A 27,835-nucleotide genomic window follows, 5' to 3' on the forward strand; every position below is an offset into this window, starting at 1 on the left:
AAGGGGGATACGGCTCTGGGTCCTCCCGGGCCCCGCACCTGGTGCCCAGCCCCACACGCAACCAGAATACCCCAACCCCCCGGGGGCCCACAAACGCAGCGTTGACTTACTGGCAATAGGGCGGTTTCCCCCATGTGCCCCGCCCCGAAGGAGGACTGTTTCTCAGGGACAAGTTTATTACAGGGAGCACACTACCCTCTTTCATAATATCTAAAGGCACACCAACTGCAAACATATCAGGCTCTCAAGTGTGGCCAGCGGGGTGTGGGGCCTGGTTTGTGCCACGACTTCGCTGCCGGGTGGGAGCCCATGGTTTCCTCCAGGGGCTGCCTTACAGGAAGGCCCGAGGCCCCCCAGGGAGCAGCGGGGGAAATGCTGTGTGGTTCGTGGCGGTGAATCCGAGGCTGAGCTGGGCTGAGATGGCACAGGAGGCTGTTCTGGCCTGAACCCCCGGCCCGGTCGGGAGAGGGTTGCAGGGCGAGCTGAGGCGGGTGCAGAGCCAGCACGGGGAGTGGCCTGGACTCGGCCGCCCAGCTCCACTGACCCCCCAGACCAAGGGCCTAAACCACCAGTTCCTTCCTCCAGAGGAGGCTTCCAGAGCCTGCGGGGGCCCAACCAGGACCCAACCAGAGTCCAACCAGAGCCCTCCCAAGGCTCCTGGTGCGGACAGACCTCCGCCCGAGCCCAGCGCCCTGGCTTCTGCTGCTGGCGGCTGATGGGGGAACTCACTCAGGCGAGGAGCTGTGGGCACTACGCAGAGGCTCCCAGGGCTGGGAGGATGCTGGGGAGGCTGGGGAGGACGTGGGCTGGGAGGAGGGGAAGCACCCCAGCACCCACCAGGAGGCAGTGGCTTCCCCGCCCTCAGGGCCACACTCGTTGGCCTAGGCGCCCGACAGGGCCGGCTTCCGGAAGGCCTGCAGGGCCGGGTTGTGCAGCAGCGTGTAGGCCAGCCCCCAGCGGGCCCTGCCCTGGCGGGCCCTGGACCCCACTCCCCTGGCGGCCGGGTCCTTGGTCTGCAGCAGCTGCATCCCTAAGAGGGAGAGACTTTCTGTGAGTCCGTCAGCAAGCACCCAGCCGAGCCCCCTGCACCAGCCCTGAGCGGCCTCAAGGTCCCTGGGGGGCCTGGGGCCCAGGGGGTTCCGAAAGGCTCAGGAGGTCATCCTGCAGGTGGCAGACGGGGGGCGGGGGTGGTGGGCACTGGAGGAAGAGCTGGGGTAGCCAGCTCAGTGCCCACCCCCCCGCCTCCTCCATACTCTCCAGGCAGCGGGGTGAGGGGGCAGACACCTCATTTTGCGTGTGAGGAGGGGGTGTGTGTGCGCGCTTGTGGAATGCAGAGAGGAGACGTGTCCGTGTCCGTACCGTGGAAATAAATGACCCTGAGAGGGACCAGGAAACTCCTCACTTCCTTTCTCCCCCAGGCAGCGGAGGAGGGAGGGAGGAAGCGAGCGTGTTCCTGGCACCCACCCCGCTGTCCCCCATTGTCGTTGCACACGCATCCTACGTGGGGGGGACCAGGTGTGCCTCCCTCAGAGAAGAGGGTGGTCTCCACTCCCATAGCCCAGGGGGAGGGCGCACCTTCTTCTTCCTCCCCCCGTCTGAGGCCGTCCTGGGGGCGCCGGGGTTGCCGCGTGCGCAGAAGCAGGGTGCAGAAGGCTGTGGTGGCTGGATGCGACTGGCTGGCCTCAATCTTCAAGAAGCTGCAGTATGTGTAGTAGCCTGGGGAGGGTGAGGACGGCAGCGCTGGGGGGCGGGTGGCCTGTGCACCTGCCGGAGCCCCTCCCCGGGAGCCCCCTTCCCCAGGAGCCCACACACACCGCTGTACGAGGTTACAGACCGGCTCTGCGGATGGATTACCACGTGCACGAGGTCAGGGCCCGGCCGCCCTGCTCCTGGCCCTGCCCGGTGACCCTACCTGGGTCCAGAGCGGCTGCCCTAGGTGGCATCAGGCTGAGATCCATCTGGCCAAGGTGGATGGCGTTGTAGAGGGCAGAGAGGAGCACCCGCCAGGCGACCACCATGGCACCCACCAGCACGTTGATGGGGAAGAGAAAGAAGGTGACTGCATAGAGCACTCGCCTGGGGTGGGGGGAGAGAAAAGCCTGAGGCTGGACCCCCCCCCCCCCCCCCCCCCCGCCAAGCCCCTTCCTCAGGGTCAGGGGCAGACCTGGATGAGCACAGCCGCCGAGTGTTTATGGACCAGCTGCCGTTTGTCGAGTGCACCTTCGAAGCAGCCTGCCCTGTGCTGGGCCTGCCCTCCCCATACGGCTCGTGTCCCACCAGCATGGGAGAAGGGGGGTGGTACTCCCTTCCGTAGAAGGGTAAACTGAGGCCCGGAGACATCAGGTGGCTTAGCTAAGGCTGTGTAGCTCGGCAGAACTGAGGCTCATAGCCTGGATCTTTCTGTCTCCCTCCCCTAGTCCCTTGTCTACTGACTCTGAGTCCCTCCTGGCGCTGAGGTCCTCCCCCAGCCTTTCCACCTAACATGCAAGTCATGTTTCTATTAACCTCCTTCCTGCGAAGGGGGGAGGCACATGGTTTTGGGGGCACAGAGGATCCAGGGGGGGAGAGCAGTGCTGATCTCCAGAGCAGCAAAGGCTCCGGGAGTATTTCTGGCACTGTGATAGGTGAACAGAGGTATCCCGGAGTAGGCTGGGCCACTGTTCCCTTTCTGTTTGGGAAAGACAAGCTCTCCTACTCCCCACCGGGCTTCCCTGAGATAGAAAAGGGAGGCATGGCAGTGGAGGCAGAAGGACACAAAAGAAAAGACCCCGAAGAAGAGGCTGAGGTCCTGAGGGGGCCACAAGCCCAGGAGGCTCCTCACCGGTTGGTAAGCTCTGGGCGTCCATGGTGAGTCTCCAGGAAGACCCAGTGGGCTGCCGTGTTCTGTAGGATCACAGCCAGGGACAAGGTCAGCCAGAAGGGCCTGGAGGGGGGGTGGGGAGGATGTCACTATTAGGAGCCCTCTGGGAAGTGGTCCCAGAGCCCCCAGCTCCTCGCCTCTCTCACCATGAGGACTCCAAGTGTCGGAGGAGCAGGAGGTTCCTGCCGTGGAGCACGGGCATGAACACCAGGAAGGCAAGGATTGTGGTCCCCAGGAAGAAGATGATCTGCTGTACCAGGAGCCCTACAGGATGGCGAGGTGCAGAGGGACAGACGTGGGGCTCTGCGCGACCCGGCCGCCCCGGCGATCCCAGGGGCCCAAGGGCTGAGGAACGGGACGGGCCTGGTTTCCGATCCCTGCTCTGCCACTGCCTCGCTGTGCCAACCACAGCGAGTTACTTTGCCTCTCTGAACTCCGGTTTCTTCCTCTGTCACCTGGGGTAGTGGCCCCTACCTCGGAAGGCTTATGGTGATGATCCAGTATGTCTGTGGCCACTCTAGGACAGCCTCAAAGTGCTCTGCAAAACTTATGTCCCCCCCAATGGCCCCGGAGTCTTTGGGGACAAGATTGCATTTTGAATGAACGTTTAGGGTCCTGCTGGCCAGAGCCTGGCACACGGCGGGCGCCGGCAAGTCGTCTATTGAAGCAACTGGCTAGTTGTTTACGTGGGAGACGTGGACAAAAGAGCTCGGGAGGCGTAAAGTCCGCCGGGATGAGGAATCCCAAGTATTGGTGCTAGCAAGTCCTCTTCTCCTGTATCAATCTCCTCCTCCCGCAGGGAGGTGAGGACTGAAAGAACCATCCGGGAGGGGAGTCTGGCCCTTGCTTTTGCAGCACGGACCCCAGCCCCTCGCTTCAGAGGCCTTTATTCACCACACCACCCCGGGGAAGAATGGGAAACTTGGAGCTGGGGCAGCCCCATTGGCTCAGGGGTTTAGTGCCATCTTTGGCCTGGGGTGTGATCCTGGGGTCCCGGGATCCAGTCCCATGTCAGGCTCCCTGCATGGAACCTGCTTCTCCCTCTGCCTGTGTCTCTGCCTCTCTCTCTCTCTGTGTCTGTCATAAATATATAAAATAAAATAAAATGGAGCTAGGAGGGGTCCTGGAAAGCAACCTAACCTAACCCTCTCGGGGCAGGACCCCTTTTGCAGCCCCAGGGACGGCCACAGACCCTGCCTTCATACGCCCAGTGACAGGGGTTTCACTACCTCCAAGGCAGCCCATGGTGGCATAATGCTCCCTTAGAGAAGCAGGAATAGGCCTCCTTGAGCTTCCCACCTTGCAGCCCTGGGTCTACCCTGCGTGTAAACAGCTGGTGGCACTGAGGGGCTATCCTCGGGTGAGGGCTGTCTTTTCTCCAAGGGCTTCTGCACCTGCTCCCCCTCCCCAAACCTGAGTGGAGGCCGAGAAGGAAGGTGGGTCCGTCTTCTCACTCTCACCCTGGAGTTGGCCCCAGCACAGGTAGGCAGCACCCAGGGGCATCCAAGACCTGCTGAGCACTCTCCCTTCCCCAACTGGGGCCAGTTTTGGGGACCAGGTGAAGCCAGCTGGGGTGTGCAAGGGGGAGCTCACCAAGGCAGGTAAAAGCAGTGTGGTAGGCGCTGAAGCTCATCCAACACACTATGGCCTGGCGGGAGGGGTGGGGGTGCTGGGGCAGGGGGCCCAGGTCCAGGGCAGCCCCTCGGTGCAGAGCTTGCAGGTTGGCCCTGGTTGGGGGACAGGGGTGAGGAAGGCAGGGACCTCAGGACACACACACACACACACACACACACACTCCCTAAATTCTTCCCTGTCTATTTACAACCTGCGGCCATGGGCAGGAAAGCCAAGGGCTGCAGGAGCCCTGGGGAGATTACTAACCCAGCCTGGGTGGTCAAGTGGGGCTTCCTGGAGGAGGTGGTCTCTGAGTAGAGTCTTAAAGGAGGAATAAGAGTAAGTTTTGGTGCCCAGGTGGGGGCGAGGCAGGGATCAAGGAGACAAATTTAGGCAGAAGGCTCAACCTGAGCCAGTCAGAAAAGTGAGGAAAGGACCGTAGGAATGGAAAGGGACTCGCAGATGGGCCACCAGGGCAGGAGGCAAGGTTCCCGGAAGGCAGAGGCTCGGGGGACTTCCGTGCCAGCCTGGGTAGGGCCAACCCTGTGGGGAGAGATCCCTGGGCGAAAACCCCGAGGCCCGGCCAGTGTGCCCTCTGACATCGCCCCCTTTCCCATCACCCTGCTCCCAACCAGAAGCTGCCCTGCCTCTGCACCCACGACTCAGCTCCGTATCCCTCCCCGCGAAAGGGCAAGCGCAAGCGAGGCAGCGTGGCGTGGCATTCCGCGGCCCAGGGCAGCCCAGCAGCAGCCGGCTCTCCTCCACGCTGACGTGGACACCAGCGCCAACACTGGCACGAGGCAGGCTCGCTCCTGCTGCTGCTCCTTACGCAGCCCTGCAGCCCTTCCTCCCTCTGCTCTGCCTCCTCTTCCCATCCCAGGGCAGGGTGGGCTTTCCACGCTGCCTTCCCCATTGAGTCAGCCCACCCAGGTGGGCCCCTTCCAGGGGGCAAGGTCCAAAGGCCACCCCTGGTCACCGAGAAGGCCCTGGGCAGCAGGGCGGGACACGGGGACAAGTGGGGCCTACGGTGGCTCTCCCTTCTTCCAGCCCCAGGGCCGGCCCCATAGGCCTCCTGCAGCTCTTCCCCACATCTGCACCCGGGGGTCGGAGCCTGCCACTGACCTGTGTGTCACCAGCGAGCGGATCAGCATGAGGAAGGTGAGTGAGCACGACAGGACCAAGGCCGAGATGTAGCAAGCTGGAGGGGCAGAGAGGGAGCCAAGTGGGAAGCGGGAGCCTGCAGTTCCCTCGGGAGCCCCTGAACCGCCCCGGGGAAGTGCCTGGTGGGAGCTACCAGGGCCCATACCCACGCCCATACCCACACCCGCCCTGAGCAGAGGCCCTTGCCACCGCCGACCGCCCGGCCCTTCTCGGCTGCAGTGCGAGTCACCGATCCCAGCCCTCCCATCCTGCTCAGTGACACGGTGGCCAGGACAAGGAGAGGCCGGCTCTGAGCCTCCAGGCCTGGTCTCCACCCTTGTCTCGCTGCTCCCAGTGCTGTGTGATCCCCAGAGAGAGGTGCCATCCACCCCGGCAACCGCCTCCATCTCGGCTTCCCGGCCATGTGGCGTTCGGGGGGCCACTCGGTCCCCCGGCCTCAGCTTGCTCATGCCGGCACAGCGCCGGGCTGCCCATCTCCCAGCATGACGTGGGCCTTAAAACCCAGCCCTGGCCATGCCCGCACACGAGTCTGCTGGTCCTCAGAGCAGGGGAGCATGCATTGTGCGGAGCGAGCGCTGAAGTATTAAAGCCCAGCAGGCTCTCCTGCCCTCCATCCGCAGCCCGCCTCGGCCCGCGCCCTCACGGCAGCCCCACCGACAAGGCCGGGCCCACCCGGGAAGCTGAGGCTCGGCGAGAGGGCCTGACCCTCCAGCCGCACCGCTGGGAAGCGATGGGCTGACACCAAGCAGACCCAGCACCAGCCCAGGGAGCCTGCCCCCCGATGGCCTCAGTCATCCCAGGGCCAGTGTCCCACCCGGAGACTCAAACACACGCGGAGAGGCAAACGCTACTTGCACGTCGCCTCGAGGCCGTAGCGGTGGTCTCAGGGCCGGCAGCCCCGCTGGGCCACCTGGAGCAGCAAAACCCCTCGCCGCCCAGGCAGCACCCTGTGCCAAGAAAATCGGAATTTCTGGGTGTGACATCCGGTCCTGAGCTTTTGGAGTTTTGTGTGCAGCCTGGCGGGGAGCCGCTGCACCGGGGGCCTTCCAAAGACGATGGTCCAGTTGAATCATTGGATCAATTGATTAATTGATCCAATGATCCAATTCATCATTGAATTAATGAATCATTAATTCATCATTGAATTAATGATTCATTTCAATCAGCAATTGATTAGAATCAACCAACCCACCGATTGGTATCAGGTGCCCGCCACGGGGGTTCTCAGAGGGAGGCTTGCATCACAGCCACCAGGACGGCTCGTTCAGGCATAGAGGCTGGGCCCACCCTCAGTGGTTCTGGGGTCTAGCAAGGGGCTTGAGCCTTGGGGTCTTAAAGAAGTTAGCGGGCGATGCTCAGGCGCAGCCACGGCTGGACACAACTGCAGAGGAAAGCGCTGGGGGTGTGCAGCTCTGCCCTGCCCCACTGGCCCTTAGGGAGCCAGCATGACCCAGCGGGAGGGCACTGTGGCCCGTTTCCTGCCAGGTCAGGAGCCTGCCGGCTGAGCGGGCGCAGGCAAGTGAATGGGTTAACACAGGGGGAAGGCTCAGCAAGCCCCGTGGCGCCAGGCCTGGCTTTTGATCATCATTCATCTACCTCCTGCCCCGCTCTCCTTCAGTTGGTTCCAAACTTGGGTCTCCCCAAATCCTGGTACCCGTAAACCCTTCCTGCTATTTGCTTCCTGGGACCCTGCCTGGTAGATAGATCTCTCTTCCCCCACTGGGTGGAGGGCCTCAGGGACAAGGCTGCCTTTGTAGCTTCAACACCGGTTCTGCAGTCGGGAAACGGGAGTCCCGAGAAGCCGTTTGCCCAAGATCACGCGGATTCTAAGTGATGGAGCGGGAGTTCTAATCTGGTCCACCTGGCTCAGAGGCCGAGCCCTCTGCGAGTGACGCCAGGCTTATGGCCCAGGTGCCCAGGGGCAGCCCTAAAACAGGCTCTTGGAGTTGAGAAGACATGAACTCAGTACAGAGCAAACGGCCCCTGGGCCCGGATATGATCCCAGTTCCAACTGTGGCTTACTGAGTGGCTTTGGGCCTAGCTCTAATCCTCCCCTGCCTCAGTTTGCTCATCTGTGGGCTGGGAGAGTAAACCCTACTCTGTTGGGCCCCTGAATCTGAGAAGATCCAAAGTGGAGGCCTTGAGGCTCGGATGCGATGATAAATGTCAGTGTAGGAGGTAGAAGCAAAGTCCGCCATCCTGGGCAGGTCCCTCCTGGCCTCCGAGCCTCCATTTCCTGTCCTGCAAGATGAGGATTGACGATGCCGACCTAAGAGGGCTGCTGTGTGGGTGCCGGCCTTGGATGCAGGCGGATGTGGGCCACGTCCGCTCCTGCCTGTGGTCCGGCTTGCAGCCAACTCGGAAAAACCTCCCTGGCGATGTCATTTGCAGCCCACCCAGAACTTGTCACCTGTCCAGCTTACATGGCCACAATTGCAGGGTAGCCTCCGGGATGGGAGCAGAGGCGCTCGGGAAGGTGGTGGGAGTGGCGGCCTGGGAAGGAAGCAGCCCCTGCACCCGTCTGTGCCCACCCCCACTTCCTGCCTCTTTCCAATCTGTGGGGAGAGGACGGTGCTAATGGCCAGGAGCAGTGGCGCCGCCGGAGCAGTCACGCCCCATCTGCAGGGTGAGCAGCCTAAGCTCCGACCCCCGTGGTGCTCCTCAGAAGCCAGGGTGCTCATACCCACGGGGGCTCCCAAGTCAGCCGAATGCAGGCCTCAGGAGTCCTGACCACCAGGCTTTGTCTCGAGGTGTGGAGGGAGCCCCAGCAGGTGGCAGGAGGCTGTATTCCTCTTGGCTCCTCTCTAGCGGGTACAGCCCCAAGCAATGCCGCCCTGAGAGTCAAGGGGGGCGCTTCCCCATCTCCTCCGCAGGGCTATTGGCAGGGCCTGTGAGGTGGTGCGGGTGCAAGGCCAGACTAAGGGCTGAAGGAGGCATCAGACCCCAGAAGGGGAGGCCGGTAGGGTTCCCTGGCCCAGGGCCTCATTGTCAAGGCTCCCCCCAAGCCTCCCAGGGAGGGAAGGCACAAGGAGAGGGCCCAGGAGGACAGGGATCAGGGAAGAGGAAGCACTACCCTGCCCAACCCCGCCCGCCATGGCGATTATTAGCTCAGAACCCGGCCCCCTGTCCCACATCACTGCCTCCTTTGCTCCCCCGGCAAGGCTGGAGGGGCTCACACACCCCGAAGCCTTGCCCGGCTCCACACCCGAAAGCTGAGCGAAGACCCGGGAGACACCTCACAAGCCCCGGGGCTGCTCGGATGACTCCTTCAAGTCTCAGAGACCCGGACCCGGAAACTGCCAGCACCCCAGCTTGGAGGTGAGGCAGGTGGGACCCAGAGAGAGGAAGGGACATGCCCAAGAGCACCCCGCGTGGCCCTGGCAGGCTGGAACTGAACGTGGGTAGCCCCTCATGTCCCCGCTGGGCCCCCTCAGGCCTCCCGGGGGCCTCACCTTCCAGAGCCCACAGGTAGTACTTCACCAGCCCCACCACCTCCTGCTTGTCCTCCGAGAGAAGGATCCCGAAGCCGGCCAGCAGGTAGCAGATGTCCGTGGTGATCCCCGCCCTCATCCTCTGGATGGTGGGTACGACGCCCACCAGCAGCAGCAGGGCCACCTGGAAGAGCCCCACGAGGAAGGTCGGGGACCTGGCCATGCTCACAGCAGGCCCCCATCTCGGACCAAGTGTCTTCTCAGCCAGCAGGGTGACTTTGGGGCAGAAACCCTGGCAGCACACAGCCCGCATCCCCCTGCCCAACGCCCCTCAGGGCTCTTATCGGCCCCTCACCCGCACGTTGCAAAGAGATACCAGCAGGCCACAGCCGTGCTTCCAAGCAGCACAGCCGTATGTCTACACCTCTATCTATCCGCCGTCTATTGTTTAAACTGCAGAAAATAACATTTCCAATCGCCCGTGTTGGCAAAAGCCAAGTATCCCATAGACGAGCACAGGCATTGAAGCTAGAGGGACCTGGGCTCACATTTTGGCTACCTTGGGATATTAGCGATGGGAATTTGGTCAGGTCTAATTCCGAGCCTCAATTTTGCCCATCTGTAAAATGGAGAAAAATCACACCTACCTCCCAGGATTTGGGCTTCTCAGTTTTCCGGGGGTGGCAATGGAGGGGATTATTCAATATCTCAAACACATATTATTTCCAAACTACCCAAAACTGCCTAAACCCTCCCAAAACTGCTCAAAGAGGAAAGATTCTAGTTCCTCTATTTTACAGCTAATGGGTTCAGAGATGTTGAATAACTTGCCTAAGGTCACACAGGAGGTAAATAATGGAGCAAGGATTTAAATCCGTGTCTGTATGACTCCAAAGCTCATGCTCTGAGTACAGGAGCCTCATGAGAGTTGACACTCCCTCTCCTGCGTGTAGGCCAGTATTCCCAAGGTGTCCAGGAGCAGCCGGACAGGATTGCGGTTGGGGCTTTTGGGCAGTTGAGCTGGGCCTAGGCTGTCCCAGGCTTAGGGGTTGGGGGCAGATGGCACGACAGGGGCAGGACATACCTGATAGATGGCGCTCCCTGTCAAAGTGGCTGAAAGCACCAGCTTCAGAGGGAGTCGGAATCCTGCAGACCCCAAAAGAAGGGGTAAGATGTAAGGGGTAAGGTGGTAAGCCGTAGCACCACCCAGGCCCGGGAGCCCCCATCCCTCCCAAAGGGCCCAGGAAAAGGGCCAGGGCTTGTAGGCCCAGCAAAGGCAAGCCAGGGACTTCCCCTTGTCCCCAGCGGGGCCTGTTCCTCCTGACAAGGGTTCTGGGGGACGGGAGCTGGCCTCTCACTGCAAGGGACGAGCGATGTGCCCTGCCACTCCGGCTCAGCTGCCCCTCCATACCTCGCTGTGGAGTGTAGATGTAGTTTCTGTAGGACACCCAGGCCCGGGACAGGAAGCCGTGCTTGGAGGCGCGGGAGCTGCAGAAAGACAGAGGCAGGCGGTTCCCTCGGGAGAAGCCCCTGCCCTGAGCCCGAGCCCAGTTTGGTTTGTTTCTCATGCTGCCCCCCAGGCTGCCTGGGGCAGCCCCCGAAGTGGCCTGCCAACTGGGCCTGCCCAGCGGCCGGAGGATGCGTCTAGGACCTCACCTGCTTGCCAGCTTCTTCCGGCAGAGGAGGGTCCTCAGATAGTCCTCCGAGTAGCTGCTCTGCAGCCCCTGGGGAGACAGACGCGCGAGCAGATGAGACCCGACTGGGGCTGTGGCGAGGTGCAGAGAAGGGCCAACCTGCGGGGGCGAGGGCCATGGCCCTTAAAGCCGCCCTTTCTCCTCCACACATGGGAGACAAGCGCCAGGCTCTAGAAGACTCAGCGCTGAGCGGCTATTCCTAAGGGCTGGCTCCAGCTCTCCGTCTCCCCTGGACACATCCCTGAGCGGGACACAGGACGGGCCGTTCCAGGTCACATCCCCCAGGCCTCTCCTGCTACCCCAGGGAGATCACAAGGGTGACAGGATTTGCCTAAGCCACATTCCAGGCCCTAAGCTGCCTGCCAAGTGCCAGAGGCCCACGGCAAGATGGGGTGAGCCCCTGCCCCCCATCATTAGGAGAATACAAGGCTGTCACCTGTTGCCATGGCAACCCCGGGACCCCCACCCCACCCCCCACCCCCACCCCCACCCCCACCCCAGGGTAGCTGCGGGTCAGCTCTAAGCCTGACTGGGTCCCTGAGGCTTAAACCGCTCTGCCCCAGGGCCAAAGAGGATTTGATTTCTCCCAGGACTCCTCCAGGGGAGAGGCGCCAGAGGAGGCCCCGGCGGAGGGTGGAAAGGGCCCCAGCAGGGAAGACGTGTGCCCCTGGGGAGCCGCTCCCTGCTTCGGAGCCAACTGAAAATGAGGGGACAGTGGGCTTCCCAAGGAGAGTGAACGTCAGGAGGGCACAGGGACAGTAGCCGAGGTGCCTACTGCTACCCACCCGGAGTGGGGTGGGCCCACGGAGGACCCGGGGCGGCCGCTGGGGGACCGGAGCCCACAGGCCTCTCTCCCCTCGGTCTCCTTCCATCCTTGGGGCCCGCGATCCCCCTCCGGCTTCCGTCCCAGCCCCCTCCTGAGCCCCGCCCGTGGTCCAGCCGCCCACCGCCACCCAGGACCGCGCATCGACCCCCGCGCACCTGCTCGCGCCCGGCGTCCGTTCCAGGCCAGCAACTGGCACCAGCAGCTCGCTGCTGTCTGGCCCGCCTGCCGCCTGCCGCCCTTCCCCACCCCGAGAGCCACCGGGCCCCTGGGCAGCTGTGGCCTCGGCCTCCCCGCTGCTGCCCCTCCCTTTGGGGGCCTCTGAGGCCTGGTTTTCGTCTTCCTCCTCCCCCACCGAGAAGAGAATTGACCCGGCTCTGCCCTCGCCCTCTGCCCTCGCCTCTGGTTGGGCCCCCGCTGCACGTCTCAGGTCGCACGGTGCCCTCTGTTGCTGACTCCCCGGGCGCCGGGAGCCCCTGGAGCGCACAGTCGGTAGCTCTGGGCCCTGGCGCCCTGCTCGGGGCCTGACCCTTGGGAGGCTCCTTGATGAGGTTGCAGGAATTCTCCCTCGCTGTGATCCACCCACCCGTCCATCGAAACCTTCAGAAATATTTGCAGAGGGTCTACCACGTGCTGAGATCTGCCCAGAGCTACAAATTACATGTGAACAAAACAGACACTACCCGTCTCTGCCCCTTTGCTCCCTCCTCTTCCCTACCCCCGCCAGGCCTTCTTATTCCTCCCGTGCTCCCGGTCCTCCCTGTCCTTCAGAGCCCCTACTGAAGCCTACCTCCTCCAGGAAGCCCTCCCAGCCTGCCTCAGTTCTCCCAGGCCCCTGCTTTATCTCACTTTATCCAACCAGCCCCAGACTGATTCCTACGCCACTCTGCCCCGGGCGCTTCCTGAAGCACGTGGGCACCCGCAGAGCTCCCAGGAGGCACCAGGCTCCTGGCCGGTCTCATTTCTCTGGCTGCAGTCTCCATGCATCAGAAGCAGAGCTCGGACTTCCCCGTCCCCCGGCCCACCCCCCCTCTGTTGAATCCCCACCGTGCATGCAGCTGGGTGCCCCAGGCATCCCGGGTGCCAGCCGAGGGCCTGGCCTAACCTTTGCTCGGGGAGGGAGGACTACCCAGTCACTTGGTGACTCGGCAAATATTTTCGGAGCACCCGCTATGTTCTGTGGCTCACGTCAGGCGTGACAGGACAGGGAATCAACAGATACGCAGCAGTTCGGGACATCCTGGGAGTGAAGAGGAGCCCAGCCCGGCCCTGCCCCTTTACCTCGGAGCCCGCTCCTGGCCTGCGCCTGACGCTTCTCACCAGCTGCACCGGGTACCAAAGGCTCAGGAATCCAAGGCCCAGAAGCAGAGGCAGGGAAGCCAGCAGGGAGTAGTACTTGTGGATCTAGACAGAGAGACCGACATCCAGACACACCTACCTTCGGCCTTCCTCCCCCAGCCGAAGACCAGGATCCACTTCCCTTCCCACTTGGCTCCCACTGGGCCTGAGGGTGGTCTGAGGCTTCTTCTTATTTTATTTTATTTTATTTTATTTTATTTTATTTTATTTTATTTTTATTTATTTATTTATTTATTTATTTATTTATTTATTTATTTATTTATTTATTTTTGGTCTGAGGCTTCTGGTTCTATCTTCTGGTTCTTGGCTCCCAGGCCACTCAGCACAAACACTCCCACTGCCCTCCTGAGGCTCCGTGGAGGCACCTCCCTGGGGCTCCTGGGCTCCTGGGCTCCCACAGCCCTTAGAGAAGTCCAGCGAGGAAGTTATGTAATCCCCTCCTCCCTGCCCCAGGGAGCTGGGGCTGCCCTGGGGTCTGAAACCGGGGATACCCACTTTCTATGCTCCTTTGTTCCTGGGCTTTGGGCACAAGCCCCTGAAAATTAGACAAAGGCCTAATTCTACCTACGTCCAGTTGCCACCTGGGCACCAGGGAAGCACGAGCCCTACCTCCTAGCACTGCCTTCCCGGGGTCAGGCCCCTTCTGGATCCACTCATTTATTTCTCAATTCAATGCATTTTTACTGAGAGCTTAGTATGTGCCAGGTTCTGGGTGATGAAAAAGACCAACGAAGTCCCTGCTTTCAAAGAAACCAACTAATCTTCATCTCTACCCTGGAGGATGGTGTTATCTCCGCTTACAGGGGAGGAAACTGAATCTCAGAATGGTGACATGGTTTCCTCAAAGCACTTAGCATCACCTGGCATCATTCTGTATATTTATGTATTTGCTGTATCTTCCCTTCTGGAATGGCAGCTCTCGGGATGCCAGGGACTTCATCTGTCCTGTTCCTAGCTGTATTTCATTATTAGAAATGTCCCTGGTACAGAGTATGTGCTTCAAATATGTTTGTGGAAGGCAGCAAGGAAGGGAGGGAGGGAGAAAGGGAGGGAGGGAGGGAAGAAAGAAGCTGGGTTCAAACTCAGGTTGTTTGGCTCTGAAACCTATGCCTCCACCCTTTGGGCTTAGACCTGGGAGCTTCACACTCCAGCCAACAGCCTGTGAACCAGGTTCTGACGTTCTAGAATTCTCTTTTTAGCCATCCCCCAACTCAGGGCTCACCCTTCTCCATCTCTTCGCTCCCACTCTAGCCTGGCCAAAGCCAAGGCTGGGGAATCAATAATGGAGGGATTTCAGGCTTCCTCTTCCTCCCTCCTGGCCCCCTCCTGGAGCAGAAGCTCCTGAGGACAGGCCCAGCTGCCTTGCCACCCACTCCCCCCCTCCAAGGACAGAGGGCCCAAGCTGGGAAGGGCCTGTGTGTACAGGAGTGGAATTCTGTGCACAGCAGGCCACAGCAGAGAAGTCCAGCATATAAACAGAGGAAAGGAAAGAAAAAAATAAAAATAAATAAATAAATAAATAAACAGAGGAAAGGAGCCCCCCGGTTCACGCAGCCCCTCCATGCCCCTCTGCTCAGGCTCTTGTGACTCAGGGGTTACCTGGGGTGTCTGAGGACACTCTGCCCTCTGCCAGACCTGGACCCCAAAGTGAGCCCAGGACAGCATGCTGCCGAGCAGGTGTGCGGCTCCGTGCCTGACGGTGGCGCAGGCGGCCAGAGGGTAGTAGAGGGCAGGGTAATAGAGCAGGGCAAGTATCTTCCAAGGCCCTGGAAGACAAGATGGGCAGAGGGAGACATGTGATGGGGAGGCAGATGTGGGCGGTCTGGGCCCAGCCCCGGCGGGCCACTCTCCTGCCTCCCCCTCCTGAGCCCCTCAGCTGCTTCCGTGAGCAAGAGCCCCACATTCAAATTCAGGTTCTGACCGGTACCAGCGTTGTGATCTCGGGCAAGTTACCTCTCAGAGTCACAGTTCTTCCATCTGTAAAATGGAAATAAGGGTAGCACGTTAGCCCGCCTTGACCCCCAGCGTCCTCCAGGGTGAAACAGGGCTAACAGCCACGCTTCGAATTGTGGGCATTGTGAGGATTGGCTGCTCTCAGGGGGTCATGTTAAGGATGGTGGCCCCTCTTGGCGGCAGCTGTCCTAGTACCATCACTTCCCTGAGCCCAGCTCAATTCTCCAGAACTGTCCCCGGCCCCCGCTTCCGTCCCGCCCTCTTTCATTCTCTTTTCTGGAAAAGGGGTTGGCACAAGAACAGAGGAGGTGGACAGGGCGTGTCACGCACTGTGGCTGGGAGGTTAGCAGGACAGCATCTTCCTGGCGGTGGCTCAGGACGGGGATGACTCCCTGACTCCCTGCAGAAGAGCTCTGCCCCAGGCTCTGGACTTCCACCCAGCCCAGCCCAGCCCGCCAATCCGGCCCCAGGACCTCCTCTGCCCCGGGTACCTCCGCTGGGGAACGAGGCCAAGGTCAGGAAGGGCAGCGCGTCCTCAGCGGGGAGCAGCAAACACAAGGAGCTGAAGAGGACCATGAAGACAGCCGCGGGCACTGTCCAGGTCATGTCCCCAGCCAAGAAGTCCACAGGGCTGGGGTAGAGACAGGGACAGGACAGAAAGGGGTCGTTCAGGCCCTGCACCCCCATTTCCCGCCACGTCCCGTAAACCAGGCAGGTAGAGGGGGACACTTTCCAGATGGAAACTGAGGCCCACCCTCTGTCCACTCCACATCTGTGGAGTGCCCCCATGTGCCAAGTTCTGGGTCCCATGGCAAAGTGACTCAAGAGCTACCCCCACACCCCCAGCCTTACACACTCAGGCAGTGGGAACAAGCCCGAGCACTGCTCCCTCCGCCCACCCTGGAAGCTCCAGGAAACAGCTGCCTCCACACAAATCAGTCTGTCTCAGCTGGCAAGTCTTCAGAGAGCATGGAGAGTCACAACATCCTTATGCAACAACCACCGCCCCAGCCCGGGTGTGGCCCCGGGGCAGAGGGCAGACAGCGGGCACAGCTGTCCCAGGCATCGGCCCTCTGGGCTCAGTGCAGGCCCCACTCAGACCCTCTGCTTCTGTCGAGCTTGACCTCATGCCCTGAGAGCTCCAACCGCTTCCTTCTCCCTCTACCCAGGGCAAGCTCTTACCTGGGCCCACCAGTAGCCCAAGCTAGTTCTTCCCAAATCTATCATGGCAGGACTCACCTGGTGCGTGGCCTGGGCCTGGGGGGCAAGGCTGTCTACACTGGGGCTCTAACCACTACCTCCCCCAACCCTTTGGTGTCTCCCCCATGAACCTGCCCAGTCTCATCTCCTGAAGTTCATCCCTGTCCCAGGCTCTGGGGTCGCAGGACTGAAGGAGACAGGGGAAGAAAGTTCTAGCCTTAGGGACTGGAGATGAGGCCCACATCATCTGCCATCAAGCATCAGGGTCCGGGTGAGACCCTCAAGGGAGATGAAGGTCCAGATGGCATGGGATACGTGTCGCCAGGCTATGGGCCATCTGAGGAAATGGGTCGTGGAGCTGGTGTCTCCCTGGGTCTGGGACAGGAGCAGGCGGCCTGAGTGGGGCCCTCCCCTTCCCTCTGGGCCCCCGCCTAGGCCCAGAGATCCAGGTAGTCCATTCTTAGTAAGAGCGAACGCCCCGGGGCTGAGAGAAGTGGGGGTGTGGCTGAGGCCCTCACAGTCCCAGAGTGGCCCTGTCGGCGCCCAGGCCTCGGCACCCACCTGGGCAGTCTAGGCCCACCATGCCTGCAGCGGGGCCGGAGTTGGCGGCGCCTCATGAGCACAGCCAGCAGCAGCAGCACGAGGACCTGGAAGGAGAGCGCAGAGCAGGCCCTGGGTGCCCAGGACAGCACCCCGCCCAGGGCACCATCATGTGGCATATCAGGGCCTGACCAAGAGAACCTTGGAGGGGTTGGACTCGGCCTGCATCCCGGTTGGGGCCCTACCCTGAGACCGCTCCCGGATTTGAGGCTCTCGGGGTCCCCCTCCGCCAGCCCCCCGCCCAGTCTGGCAATAGGGTGCAAGCAGTGACTAGGCTGGCCTCAGGTTAGACTCACCGACAGCACCGCCAGGCAGGTGTGGAGGAGGCCGGAGAGCACGCTGGGGTGGCAGGAGGGCACTGCCCTGCAGAGCGAGGGAGGGCTGGCTCAGGCTGGTGGGAGGACCCCTGGCATGTGCAGCCAGGCTTGGGGTTCCAGGCTCTACACTGGGCCCTGCCCGCCACCTCTCTCAGCCCTCTCATCTCTCCCCGACAGGCTTGCCCAGTTCCACCTCCTGGGGGTCATTCAGGGCTCTCAGGCCCCTCATGGGGTGCCAGCCCCATGCCAAGCTCTGAGGTTACGGGGCTGAAGGATACAGCGGGCGCCCAGGGGAAGGCACGGAAGAAACAGAGGGGGTCAGCTCAGCCTGGAGCCCCCTTCTTTCCCATCCATTCTTCCTGGCCTTCGAATCCCACTTCATTCCCCCCTCCTCCAGGCAGCCTGACTGCTCCAGGCCTCACAGACCTGTCCTCGGAACTGTGGGCTGAGCCCTGAGCGAACTGCCTCGGTGGAGCAATCAGATGTATGGTCTTATGATTGGCCCTGTGGCATTTGATTTGAGTTTAAAAGATGGTTTGTTATGGCAAAGAAGGGGAAAGGGAGCTACGCTCAGGGGGAGGAACACGAGGAAGCGTGTGTGGAGGCAACAGACGGTGTGGCTGGGGCCTAGCAAGGCTTTCAGGTCGGCTGCTGTCACGGGGTGGGGGCAGGCGGGGAGCAGGTCACAGCAGGCGCGAGAGGCACTAGGGAGCCATCGAGGGTGTTGCAGCGCCAGTGTTCTAGATCTGGGGAGATTCCTAGGGCTCAATCTCAGTAATAGCAGCAGCAGTAACTAGTACTTACTAAGAATGGACTACGTGCCAGGTGCTGTTTGCTCCACGCATTAACCCAGGCAACCCAGGTATTACTGAAGAGGTGGGTGCTATTATTAATCCCCTTGTGTAGACAAGGACACCAAAGCTCAGAGAGGCCAAGTATCTTGCCCAAATCACACAGTTAGGAAAGCAGCAGAGCAAGGATTCGAACTGAGGTCGTCTGGCTCCAGCGCCCACATCTGACCGGGAGGGGAGAGGTAAGGAGGACGGAAGGAAGCGTTAGGTTTAAGAACCGTATGAAAGAGTCATTTCTGTACGGCAAGAACAGTTGAAAGTTAGCATTTCCAAAGAGTTCAGCATAAGCAGTGCTGGGGGAGGGAGACGACAGGCCGCGCTCGGAGGCGAGTAGGAGGGAGAGCTACATGGAGGGGGGTTTCCAGGATGACCGCAGAGCTCTAGGCCCAGAGGGGAGGTGGGGACCAAAAGCAGGCTCGGTCTCGCACTCAGGGGCAGAGGCCGGACCGCCGAGTGGGGAGGACACTGAGACCAAGGAACAAGACAGGGACGCCCAGGTGGCTCAGTGGTTTAGTGCCGCCTTCAGCCCAGGGCCTGATCCTGGGGCCCCGGGATCGAGTCCCATGTCGGGCTCCCTGCATGGAGCCTGCTTCTCCCTCTGCCTGTGTCTCTGCCTCTATCTCTTTCTCTGTGTCTCATGAATAAATAAAATAATAATAAAATAAAATAAAATAAAATAAAATAAAATAAAATAAAATAAAATAAAATAAAATAAAAAAGAAGGAGCAAGACAAATGCTTCTAGAAGTTTGTCTCTGAGCAGGAGCCCACAGAGGGCCCCACTCAGAGGGGAAGGGGGAGCACATGTCTCTGGGTGGGAGGGAAAGCTGACCACCCGGGTCCTTGGACCCTGATACACTCCCTGCCCCCAGCGCAGGGCCTGCAGATCACCCGGAGCTCCTGCTGGGAGGCCAGGCCTGGAGGGAAGCCTCCGATTCCCCAGGCAGCCCTCTGAAGTGGCAGGGAGGTAGACAGCTGTCATAGGCATTCGTGTCCCCAGGCTCTGGCCCAGCAGCTCAGTATTGGTGATAAGTGGATAACACATGGGCAGATGTCAGGCTGGGCACATGACAGGGTTGGGGGGCTCCGGGGTAGGAAAGGGCCAGTCCTGTGCCCACAGAAGATCCCAGATGACACATCCCACCCCCATCAGACTCACTACCTGCCTCCCCAGCCCTTTCATCAGGTATTTCCAGCACGAGGACAACTGGACAAGTGTGACCAGGAGAAGGAGTCCAGCTGGCCACTGTCGCCAGTGCCCGCCAGCCGGAACCCCAGCCAGCTGAGGGACGCTGAGATGCAGAGGGGGATCACCATCAGGAGCTCCCCAATGCTTTGGCGCGCCGCCTCCCTGGGGTATCTGACTCGCTTAGGGAGAGGAAGGCTCAAGGTCATCTTGTTGGGATTCCCCTGAGCTTCCGCCTTCGGGGGTGGTGCTGCGGGGGGGGGTGCCAAGGTACGCAGCTCGGATTGGCCAAGTAGGTAGAGTCCAACAGACCTCATCCTTGGGGCAGTGGTAGAAGGCAGCGGCAAATTCCAGATGCCTCCCTCGTCAGAGGCAATGCTTCCCCTCCCCCGGGCCCGGCCATGTACCCAGCTTCGTTCTGAGGCCATATCCCAGGAGCCTGGCCCCAGCCGATGCCCAGGGCCCTGAGGCTCCTGGGAATGCAACTACAGATTAGGGTCTTAACCCAGGTCAGAATCCATAACCTCGTGGGTTTCCGGGCCCCTCCCCAATTTGCTGCTTCTCTTACCCCCAAAATATGCAGCAGAGACAAGGAGCCCACGGGCTGTCTAGATCAGCCAGGGAAGGGGGCAGGAAATCCAGGTGGCCGGCACCTTGGGTCCTCCCAGCACGAGGCCTGGGTGGGGCCTCCGTCCCTGCCGGGTGACCCAAGCGCGGCCAGGCCACAGCCCCAGCTCCCGGGGACGCCTGCCAATATTTCCCCCACTCTAGTTTGAGTTGTTGATGGAGAGCAGATGTGTGCACATCTGGTTCAGCCCCCACCACCCCTCCCCAGCCTCACCTTTTCAGTTCCTCAAACCCTCAGAACAGGGAAGCAGGGGGGATGAGGAGAGGCCCAGGAACAAGAAGGGGGGATCTGGACTGTGGGGCCCACATAGGCGAGGTGTTCTTGGCAGCATGTGGGGCCCAGGGAGGCCCAGCCCCTCTGCCAGGGCGCACAGACTAAACAAAGACAGGTTCTGGCCAAGGGAGCCATGGGCCGAGGTAGTCACCTTGGATGGGCCGAGGCTGCCTCCCGCCGTGGGCTCCCCCGAGCACTCTGGCAGAAGAGAAAGGGCCTCCTCATCTTCGTGGAGACTCAGAGCTGCCCAAAGGCCAGGGGGCGGGGGGGGGGGCATCTTTCCTCAAGGCCTCCCCCTGCCCTGGGCTGCCCAGGGAGCCTGACGCTGCTAACACTGCACCCCAGATGGTCACCATAGGGACCAGTAACCCCTTGAAGTCAGGCCCAACTTCCCTCACCCACTCAGCCAACACTCTGCATCCCAGCCACAGGCCAGAGTCACCCAGGAGCCATCCCGGAACCAGCTGGACCTGAATTCGCAAAGATAAGGCCCAGGAGACTGTATTTCTCACAAATCGCACAGGGGGCACCTGGGTGGCTCAGCAGCTGAGCATCTGCCTTCGGCTTAAGGTGTGATCCTGGGGTCCCTGGATCGAGTCCCGCATCGGGCTCCCTACATGAGCCTGCTTCTCCCTCTGCCTGTGTCTCTGTGTCTCTCATGAATAAATAAATAAAATCTTTTTTTATAAAAACAAACAACACATCACACAGGTGCTTTCTGAGTGACAGCCTGGCCCACGTTCCCCACCTCAAGCATCAGCACCAGGGCGAGGGCTGTTCTGGTGTCTCGGGAGCCTGAAGCCCGGGGAGGCTGTGCCTTGCCAAGGGTCACGCCGCAGAGGAGCGGCCCCGTTCCTCCCAGGGGTCCTTGCCCAGGGGCTGCCCCGTCCCCCGTCAGCAACCTCTGCCGTGGCCCACTCTGCTGGCAGACGCGGTGGGGGCCACTTACCCCTCTGCCGGGAGCTCCTGGCCATCCTGGGGCTCGTCGAGGTACCAGTCGCTGTAGTCGTCTGCGGCTCCGGAGGTGGTCTGGTTCCCCGCCGCCTGGGACGACATGCTCCGGCCTTTCTCCTCCCCCCCTCCCCTGGACAAGGGGGGAAAAACCACTACAGATGTGAAAAGAGGCTTAGGGAGAAACAAAAAAAAAAAAAAGAAACCCAAACAAAGAAACGTTTCTCTTTAATCCTGAAGGTTACTTTCTTGCTCTTAGCTCTCTGGGAAAAGCCGTCCGGAGGGCCGGGCTGGCCCACGGGGAAAGGGAAGGGCTTCTCCGTCCCTTCCCGTCCCTTCCCGCCCCGTCTTGCCCGCTCCCCCAGGGGGCGTTACCCCCTTGGGAAGTGTGCGCCCCCGGGGTCCCTGGACTCCTGCCGGAGCACCTGTCTGATCATCTGACCACCAGCCCTTGGGCGAAGGACCATTTTCAAAGAAAGTTTGTCCAATCCAAGCTGCCCACAGAGACCCCCCCCTCTTCCTTCCCGCTCCCCAAAGCCACCCAAACGGACCCACAGACACATACTGGGGAAGGGCAGGGAGGAAGGAGCTGCAGAGATGAAAGGATGGGCGGGCAACAGGCAGGCGACACAGCTGGACCCTCCCAGCTGGGCTCCAGGTCCCTCCTGCCCTCCTGGTCGGTTGGGTCGGGTCGGGGTCGGGTCAGGTCGAGTCCAATCCCCCTCTTTGCTGGGCTCCCGTGGAGACAACACCGCCTCCCCAGCCCCAGCCCCAGCCTGCGCTCTGCTCTGCTCTGCTCGCTGGCTCCTTTGGCCCTCCGTGATGGGATCGCACTGTGGTCCTTACAAGCTGCCCCTCCCAGGGTAGGAGGCCCCAGTTCCACTGGTGGCCTGAGCCCTGGAGGGGTGTGGCCAGGAGGGTCCAGCACCTGGCTGCGCACACATACCTGCCTCCTGCGCCTCCTGCACACACATCCTTGCCCACCGCATCTGCAGGGCCCCCCGCACCCCCAACACACAAGTCCAGCATTCTGCAACCCAAAGAGGTGGCTGGGGCTGGAGCAGGGGCAGAGGCGGGGATGGGGAGCCTGTCTGCGCCTTCTCTTAGGTTTCCATGAAGGAGGCAACATGTGTCTCACTGGTCAAAACTTTAGTTTCCAACTTGATTTCACCAGGAGATAACTCACCCTCCCGAGGCGGAGATTAGTCCTTTAAACACAAACCAGACCCAGGGGGTAAGTAAGAACTCCTCCTGCCTCGGCTCCGCCCACGCCATGGGGTGAGGGTGAGGAAGGCAGGGCCCAGGCAAGGTCTGGGGCTTCCCCTCCTTCCCCCCACCCCTGAGAAGCCTGTACCCCGGCCTGGCTCCCCTCCCCCTCCTGGCCCCAGCTCAGAAGGGAGACAAGATGCAGATAAACACACTGAGTTGTTCTCAGGCCCCTGTCCCTGGGTGGGGGGGTCAGGCCCACGGCACATTTGAAGCTCCCTGTCTTTCCAGCACCCCAGGGGGGCCCTCCCCAGCCAAGGCACTCGTTCATTCCACAAGTGGTTGCTCAAAAAGCATTTATCCTTGTACTCTTTTAACGTAAATTCATTGAACAGCTACTAAGCGCAGGCCGGCTCTGGGCCCTGGGACCGGAGAGTGTGCCCTCCCCGGGGAGACGCAGACAATTAGCCAAACCACACGGCTGAGTCTTCCTGCCTACAAAGGGAAGACAGGCTGCTCTGATGCATGCCACAGGAAGCTGAAGTTGGTCCAAAAAAAATGGGGGATTCCCGAAAAAAGAAACCTTTCCATGGAGGTCTGAGGGTAAGGAAAAGTTAGCTATGCGGACAGTGGGGGTCTTGAGGATGGGAGTGGGGGAGAAGGAAGTGTGTTCTTGATAGAAGGAACAGCGCCGGGGAGGCTCAGAGGAGACAGAGCTTGAAATCCTAAAAGCTGGGGAGCCTGGGTGGCTCAGTGGTTGAGCTTCTGGCTTTGGCTCAGGGCATGACCCTAGGGTCCTGGGATCGAGTCCTGCATCGGGCTCCCTGCATGGAGCCTGCTTCTCCCTCTGCCTGTGTCTCTGCCTCTCTCTCTCTCTGTGTCTCTCATGAATAAATAAATAAATAAAATCTTAAAAAAAAAAAAAAAAGAAATCCTAAAAGCTCCCCATTCAAACTTAGTAGCCAGCCCCACAAGGCCTTCTAGGATTAGAGACTGAGCACTCTGCTGGCCCCGTGGCTCCCCCTCCTTCCCAGATGACCCTCTTCCAGGAAGAGGGCTCAGACCACCCCTCTGCCACCCCCAGAGCTGTCAGCGGCAGCCGACTCAGAACTGAACCCAAACTTTCTGTGACGCAACAGGGAGCAGGAGCCCCCACTGCCCATCCGATCCCGGAACCCTGGGCTGAACCCAGCCTCCCAGGCCTGGCAGCGAGGTCCTGGGGCACCTGCCTCTCCTCTTCTTCCTCCCTTATCCCACTGATGTGCACTCAGCGCGGGGCTCTTGGGTGACGAGGACTTTATAAACTGGGTTTGGCCAAACCATGGCCTGTTCTAGTGAGCATCACTTGTCCATGGGCCTGTCCTGTGCAGCCTACTCTGCCTCCAGCCAGGCTTTGGTCTCCAGCCTCGGCTCCAACCCTACAGCCCCGCATTCCCACCACTGCTCAGGAGCTTTGGACTCCCAGCCTAGAGAGCAGCGACTCCTATCCCATCTTAAATCCCCACTCGCGATTCCTCCAGCAACTGGAGTCCAGTCTGTGATGGGGAGCTCACTCCCTGTATACAAGGCAGAGGCGTTCACAGCTGGGCAATGCTGCCTCTCAGAAACTGCTTCCCTCCCTCGAGGGAGCCTCCCCAGGCTGGTTTGTTCGTTCATTCATTTATTCAACAAATGCCGATTGCATCTCCCTTCTGCACCAGGCAAGGTTCTACACGCTGAGAAGGCAGCAGTGAGCATGGACCTGGGGCAGCGGGGGACACCGTGTCATGGTGCTGAGAGGGAAAGTAAAGCAGGATCAGAGAAGAGGGACACAGACAGGAGGTGGCTGCTTTAGGCCGGCTGGTCAGGGAAGGCCCCACAGAGGAGGGGGCATTTGAGCAGAAACCTGGGGGAAGGGAGGGGTATCCAGCTGGGCACGGAAGAAGCCATCCGGGTGCCTGAGGAGCCTCCAGCAGCCTCGGGAGCTGCCAGGGAGGTCCCAGGCCAGCCCAGCCCCACAGCACCTCTCCCTGACCGAACCCCGCTCGGCTCCCTGGCATCCATCGCGGTGGATGCCTTCTGGAAGACTGTCCCCGAGGGATACCCCAGTGCCCATATCCCCTCCCTCCTCCCTGGGGAGGCCCCCACCAGAGGCGAGGACATTGTGAACTTTTTTGCTCACTTGGGTGCAGGCACAGTGGCCAGAAGGCAGCGTGTGCCCGGTGCCCAGATCAGGGCCACGCGGGAAGCAGGCAGGAGCAGGCCCCGGAGGAACAGCACGGTTGCTGGATGGCACTGGAAAGTGCCCTGGTTGGGGAGGCAGGCTTACCTGGGTCTGAACCCTGGGCTGGCCGAGTGACTGAGTGACTCCCTTGGCCTCTCTGGGTCTCAACCCGCCTCGTCCCAGGAGGAGTAGGGCTTTCAGCCTGGAGATTCTTTGTGGGCTCTCTTCTCCCCAAGGCCCCTACTCCCTGCCCTCAATGACTTCATGGCCCAAGAATGTGGAGCCAGCACACCAGGCACCCGGCTGGCTGGCTGGCTGTAGCAAGAAGGCCAAAGCCACTGAGGCTGTGATGACCCAGGTGTCCCCCCTGGCCCCCCGCCCGGTGTCTTCAACCCACCCTCCTGGCCCGCAGCTCCCCACCCATCGTGCTGGGGGCTGGGAAGAAGACAGGCCAGGTGGCACCACGGATACTGGGTGGCTGCATGGCTCAGGCTGGGAGGGGGACCCCGCTTCTTGAGCCAAAGTACCTCCCCAGCTTGGAGCTGGAAAAGCTTGGGGTCTGCCTCTGTAAAACGGGAGGGTTGGCTCCAAGGTGTTAGGAAAGATGCCACCAGGCCAGACAGCAAGCAGGCTGGGAAGCATACTGAGAAGAGACACCGTGCTCCCGAAGAAGAATTTCCCCACCCGGCAGCAGGGTCCACAGCCAAACCCCTGGAGCTGGTTTTAGAGCGTGACTCATGCCTTGAAGAGTCGGAGACTGGCGCCTGCCACCAGGAGAGAAGGGCCTGGAGAATGGAGGGACTTCAGAGACACACTGCAGACACTCGGGGAAGAGAGGAGGGGGTGGGGGGGCGGACAAGGAGCCGTCCTAGGCAGTCTTGGAGGCTTCCTGGAGGAGGGGGCCCGGAGCAGGGCCCCAGCGGTAGTAAGAATGAAACCTTAAGAGAGCTAAGAAGGGGGGTCTGGAAGGCAAGAAGACAGGGCAGGGGTCAGGACCACCTAGGTGTGGCCTGCATGAGCCCACGTGGGCACATCCAGGTGAGGCTGATGGCAGGACCTGAGGGGCGGCCCAGGCCAGCAGGGCTCCCAGCTGGGCACAGACTGGAGGGTGTCTAAGCCCTACTCAGTGTCAGAGAGGGTCGCAGAGAGGGTCGCCAAAGGCTTCTGGGTTCCGAGAAGACAAAGGCCATCTCCTCCTACCTGGGCTGGGCACGGAGCTGCCCTGCTCTGCCCCTGGGGCTGGAGCTGGCCCACGGAGGCCTTGGGACAGGGCTTCCTTCCTCCCCATGTTTTTGTTCAAGTTGATTAAATCTGAGGAATGTTTGCGTCCAGGAACAGAGGCCCACGTGTGCGCCTTCAGCAGCCTCTGGTTATCAAAATCCTCTAAGGGCAAAGTGCTAGGCTTAAAAGGAGCTAACAGTGGGCCAGAGGCAATATGCAACGCCAGCAGCATCCCCCGAACCTCAGCACCACCCCCAAGGGCTCCGCATCCTCCAGAACACCTCCAGAATCTCAGCAACAGCCCCCAGAATTATAGCAACACCGGGAGACCTCCTGGAGCCTCAGTGTCACCCGCACAAGCCCCCAGAAGGTCAGTATTGCCCCAGAACCTCTGAAACACCTCAGAACCTTGGTCGTATCCCAGGGACCCTCAGACATGGCCAAACCAAGCACAGGCTGGGGCCCGATGGTCAGAACCATGGTGAGCAGTTGCAGAAGGTCCAGCCCACTGCCCACCGGCCTCCCAGCCCGGCCCCGGCTTCTCGGAGTCCAACACATCCCCCTAAAAGTTGCACAGTACCCAAACTTCAGTGACACCTCAGAGCCTCAGCAGTGTCCGTCACCCCCAGGAGTCAGCAGGGAATGCCCAAGGGGTGTTGAACTCAGGAGCAGGGGCGGTGCTTTGCAGCTGGGCCCTGCCCATGGGGTCCGTTGTGGAGAGGGAGCCCAGTCAGGTTCGACCCCACGCAGGTCAGTGGGCTCCGAGTCTGCTCCCATGTACAGGGCGCCCATGTAGCAAACTGTCCCCGACACACAAGGGTGCCCAGCCTGTCCCCAGGCACAGCCTGACCCCTTCAGGGGCCTGAAGGCCTGCTGTTGGCTGCTAAGCTCATGAGGGGCGAGGGGGGATGGCTCTCTACCTCCTACCTCCTTGCCACAAGGGAGCATCAGGCCTCACCTGACACACCCTTCCTGGAATCCTGTCCCTCCCACCACCACCACCATCAGACAGGAGGGATTTCGTCCCGACTGCTCTGGTGGGAGTGTAGACACTGACTGCTCGGGTGGGAGGAAGGTAGCCGGGCTAGGGAGCGGCATGTTCCGCCCCTCCCGGAGTGCGAGGCTAGAAGTGACTCAGAGGGGGGGGAAGCTAGAGAGGCCGAATTCAGCCCAGGACAAAGGGAGCTTTCTTCCTCTCCCAGGGTAGTGAGCCCCCAATCAGGGGAGGCAATCAAGAAGAGGGCTAGATCGAGATGCTACAGAGGGTTTCCTGCCTTCAGGAGAGGACTGGCCAGAGGGCTGTGAAGGTTCTCCGGGGCTGGACGAGGCCGGACTCCTAGCCCGTCCTGCCCCGGGTGGCGCCGCCACGGTTTGGCCTTGAGACGGAGCCATCGTGCTGCCCTCCCTCCTTGCCACCGAGGAGCTGACCGGAGGCAGATCCCCGAGCTCGCTCCCCTCCCTCCCTCCCTCTCTCTCCCTCTCTCTCTCCTTGTTCCCGCCGCTCACAGTAAACCCTTCTGATGTGTCCCTGTCTTTGGAGCTGGCGCAGGCTCCCAGGGTCCCCCAGCACCGCCGCCTCCAGGTCTCCAGTCCCATCCCCCGCTGTGCCCCACGCCTCCGTCCCATCCGGCCTCGGCCTCGGCCCTGTTCCCCCCCTCCCTGTCCTACCTGGCCGCGGCCTGGCTCTGGCCCCCCGGGGGTGCTCCCCAGCAACCCAGGCCTCCTCCCCCGGTGCTGGCTGGGATCCCGGAGGCCCGGGCGCTGCGGGCTCAGCAGAGGGCCCCAGGGAGGGTCCCCAGCACCTGCTTCAGAGGTGTTCCGTCTCCTCCTCCCAGGAAGGCGGCTCCCTCCTCCCACCCACCCTCCCACCCGCGGGGGCTGGCCCTGCCCCGCCTCCCAGCCCCGGCCTCCTGCCCCCCACCCTGGGCCTCCCGCCTGCGGTTCCAGAACTGGACAAGCCCCCCCCACCTCTCCAGCCCGGCCCACAACCAGCCTGGGCCCCACGCAGCACACAGGACGGCCTGTCTCCGAGGGCCCCCCGCCCCACCTAAACCATTTGCCCGAAACTCGATCTCCCTGGCCCTCAGAGTCACCTCTGCTGGAGAAGCCCGCCGGGCTTTGATGGCTGAGTTTCCCCAGCTGTGGCCCCGGATGGGCTCAGGAACCCCCTACCTACCGTCATTTGTCACCATCCGTCACTCCCGGGGCCACTGCCTGATGAATTGCTCCAAGCCGGAGGGGAGCCACCAGCTAAGCTTTTAATAACCCGATCAGCCTCCCGCTGCTGCCCAGCTGGGCTGAGGGC

General features: G+C 61.3%; 1 protein-coding gene across 9 annotated transcripts; it reads right to left on the reverse strand.

Annotated features, from left to right (window-relative positions):
• Positions 1-158: 158 nt before the first annotated feature.
• STRA6 (signaling receptor and transporter of retinol STRA6) lies at positions 159-27,835 on the reverse strand. 9 transcript variants are annotated; one of them, XM_077881859.1, is made up of 19 exons: positions 27,707-27,835; positions 20,899-21,033; positions 16,992-17,058; positions 16,657-16,742; positions 15,387-15,526; positions 14,896-14,919; positions 14,542-14,708; positions 12,865-12,987; positions 10,723-10,790; positions 10,478-10,554; positions 10,151-10,212; positions 9,088-9,250; positions 5,597-5,672; positions 4,454-4,587; positions 3,007-3,124; positions 2,822-2,923; positions 1,913-2,076; positions 1,576-1,716; positions 159-1,030 (listed from the first exon to the last, which is right to left on the reverse strand). In XM_077881859.1, exons 2-19 carry the CDS (start codon positions 21,003-21,005, stop codon positions 882-884), a joined length of 1,968 nt encoding a protein of 655 aa, XP_077737985.1. In that variant the 5' UTR covers positions 21,006-21,033; positions 27,707-27,835; the 3' UTR covers positions 159-881. The 9 variants fall into 9 exon arrangements, with proteins under 9 accessions (XP_077737985.1, XP_077737987.1, XP_077737980.1 ...); XM_077881861.1 differs by lacking the exon at positions 27,707-27,835 and adding an exon at positions 27,199-27,370 and having other exon boundaries at positions 20,899-21,074; XM_077881854.1 differs by lacking the exon at positions 27,707-27,835 and adding an exon at positions 27,199-27,339.

The sequence above is a fragment of the Canis aureus genome, chromosome 32, assembly GCF_053574225.1.
Source record: "Canis aureus isolate CA01 chromosome 32, VMU_Caureus_v.1.0, whole genome shotgun sequence".
Lineage (NCBI taxonomy): Eukaryota > Metazoa > Chordata > Mammalia > Carnivora > Canidae > Canis > Canis aureus.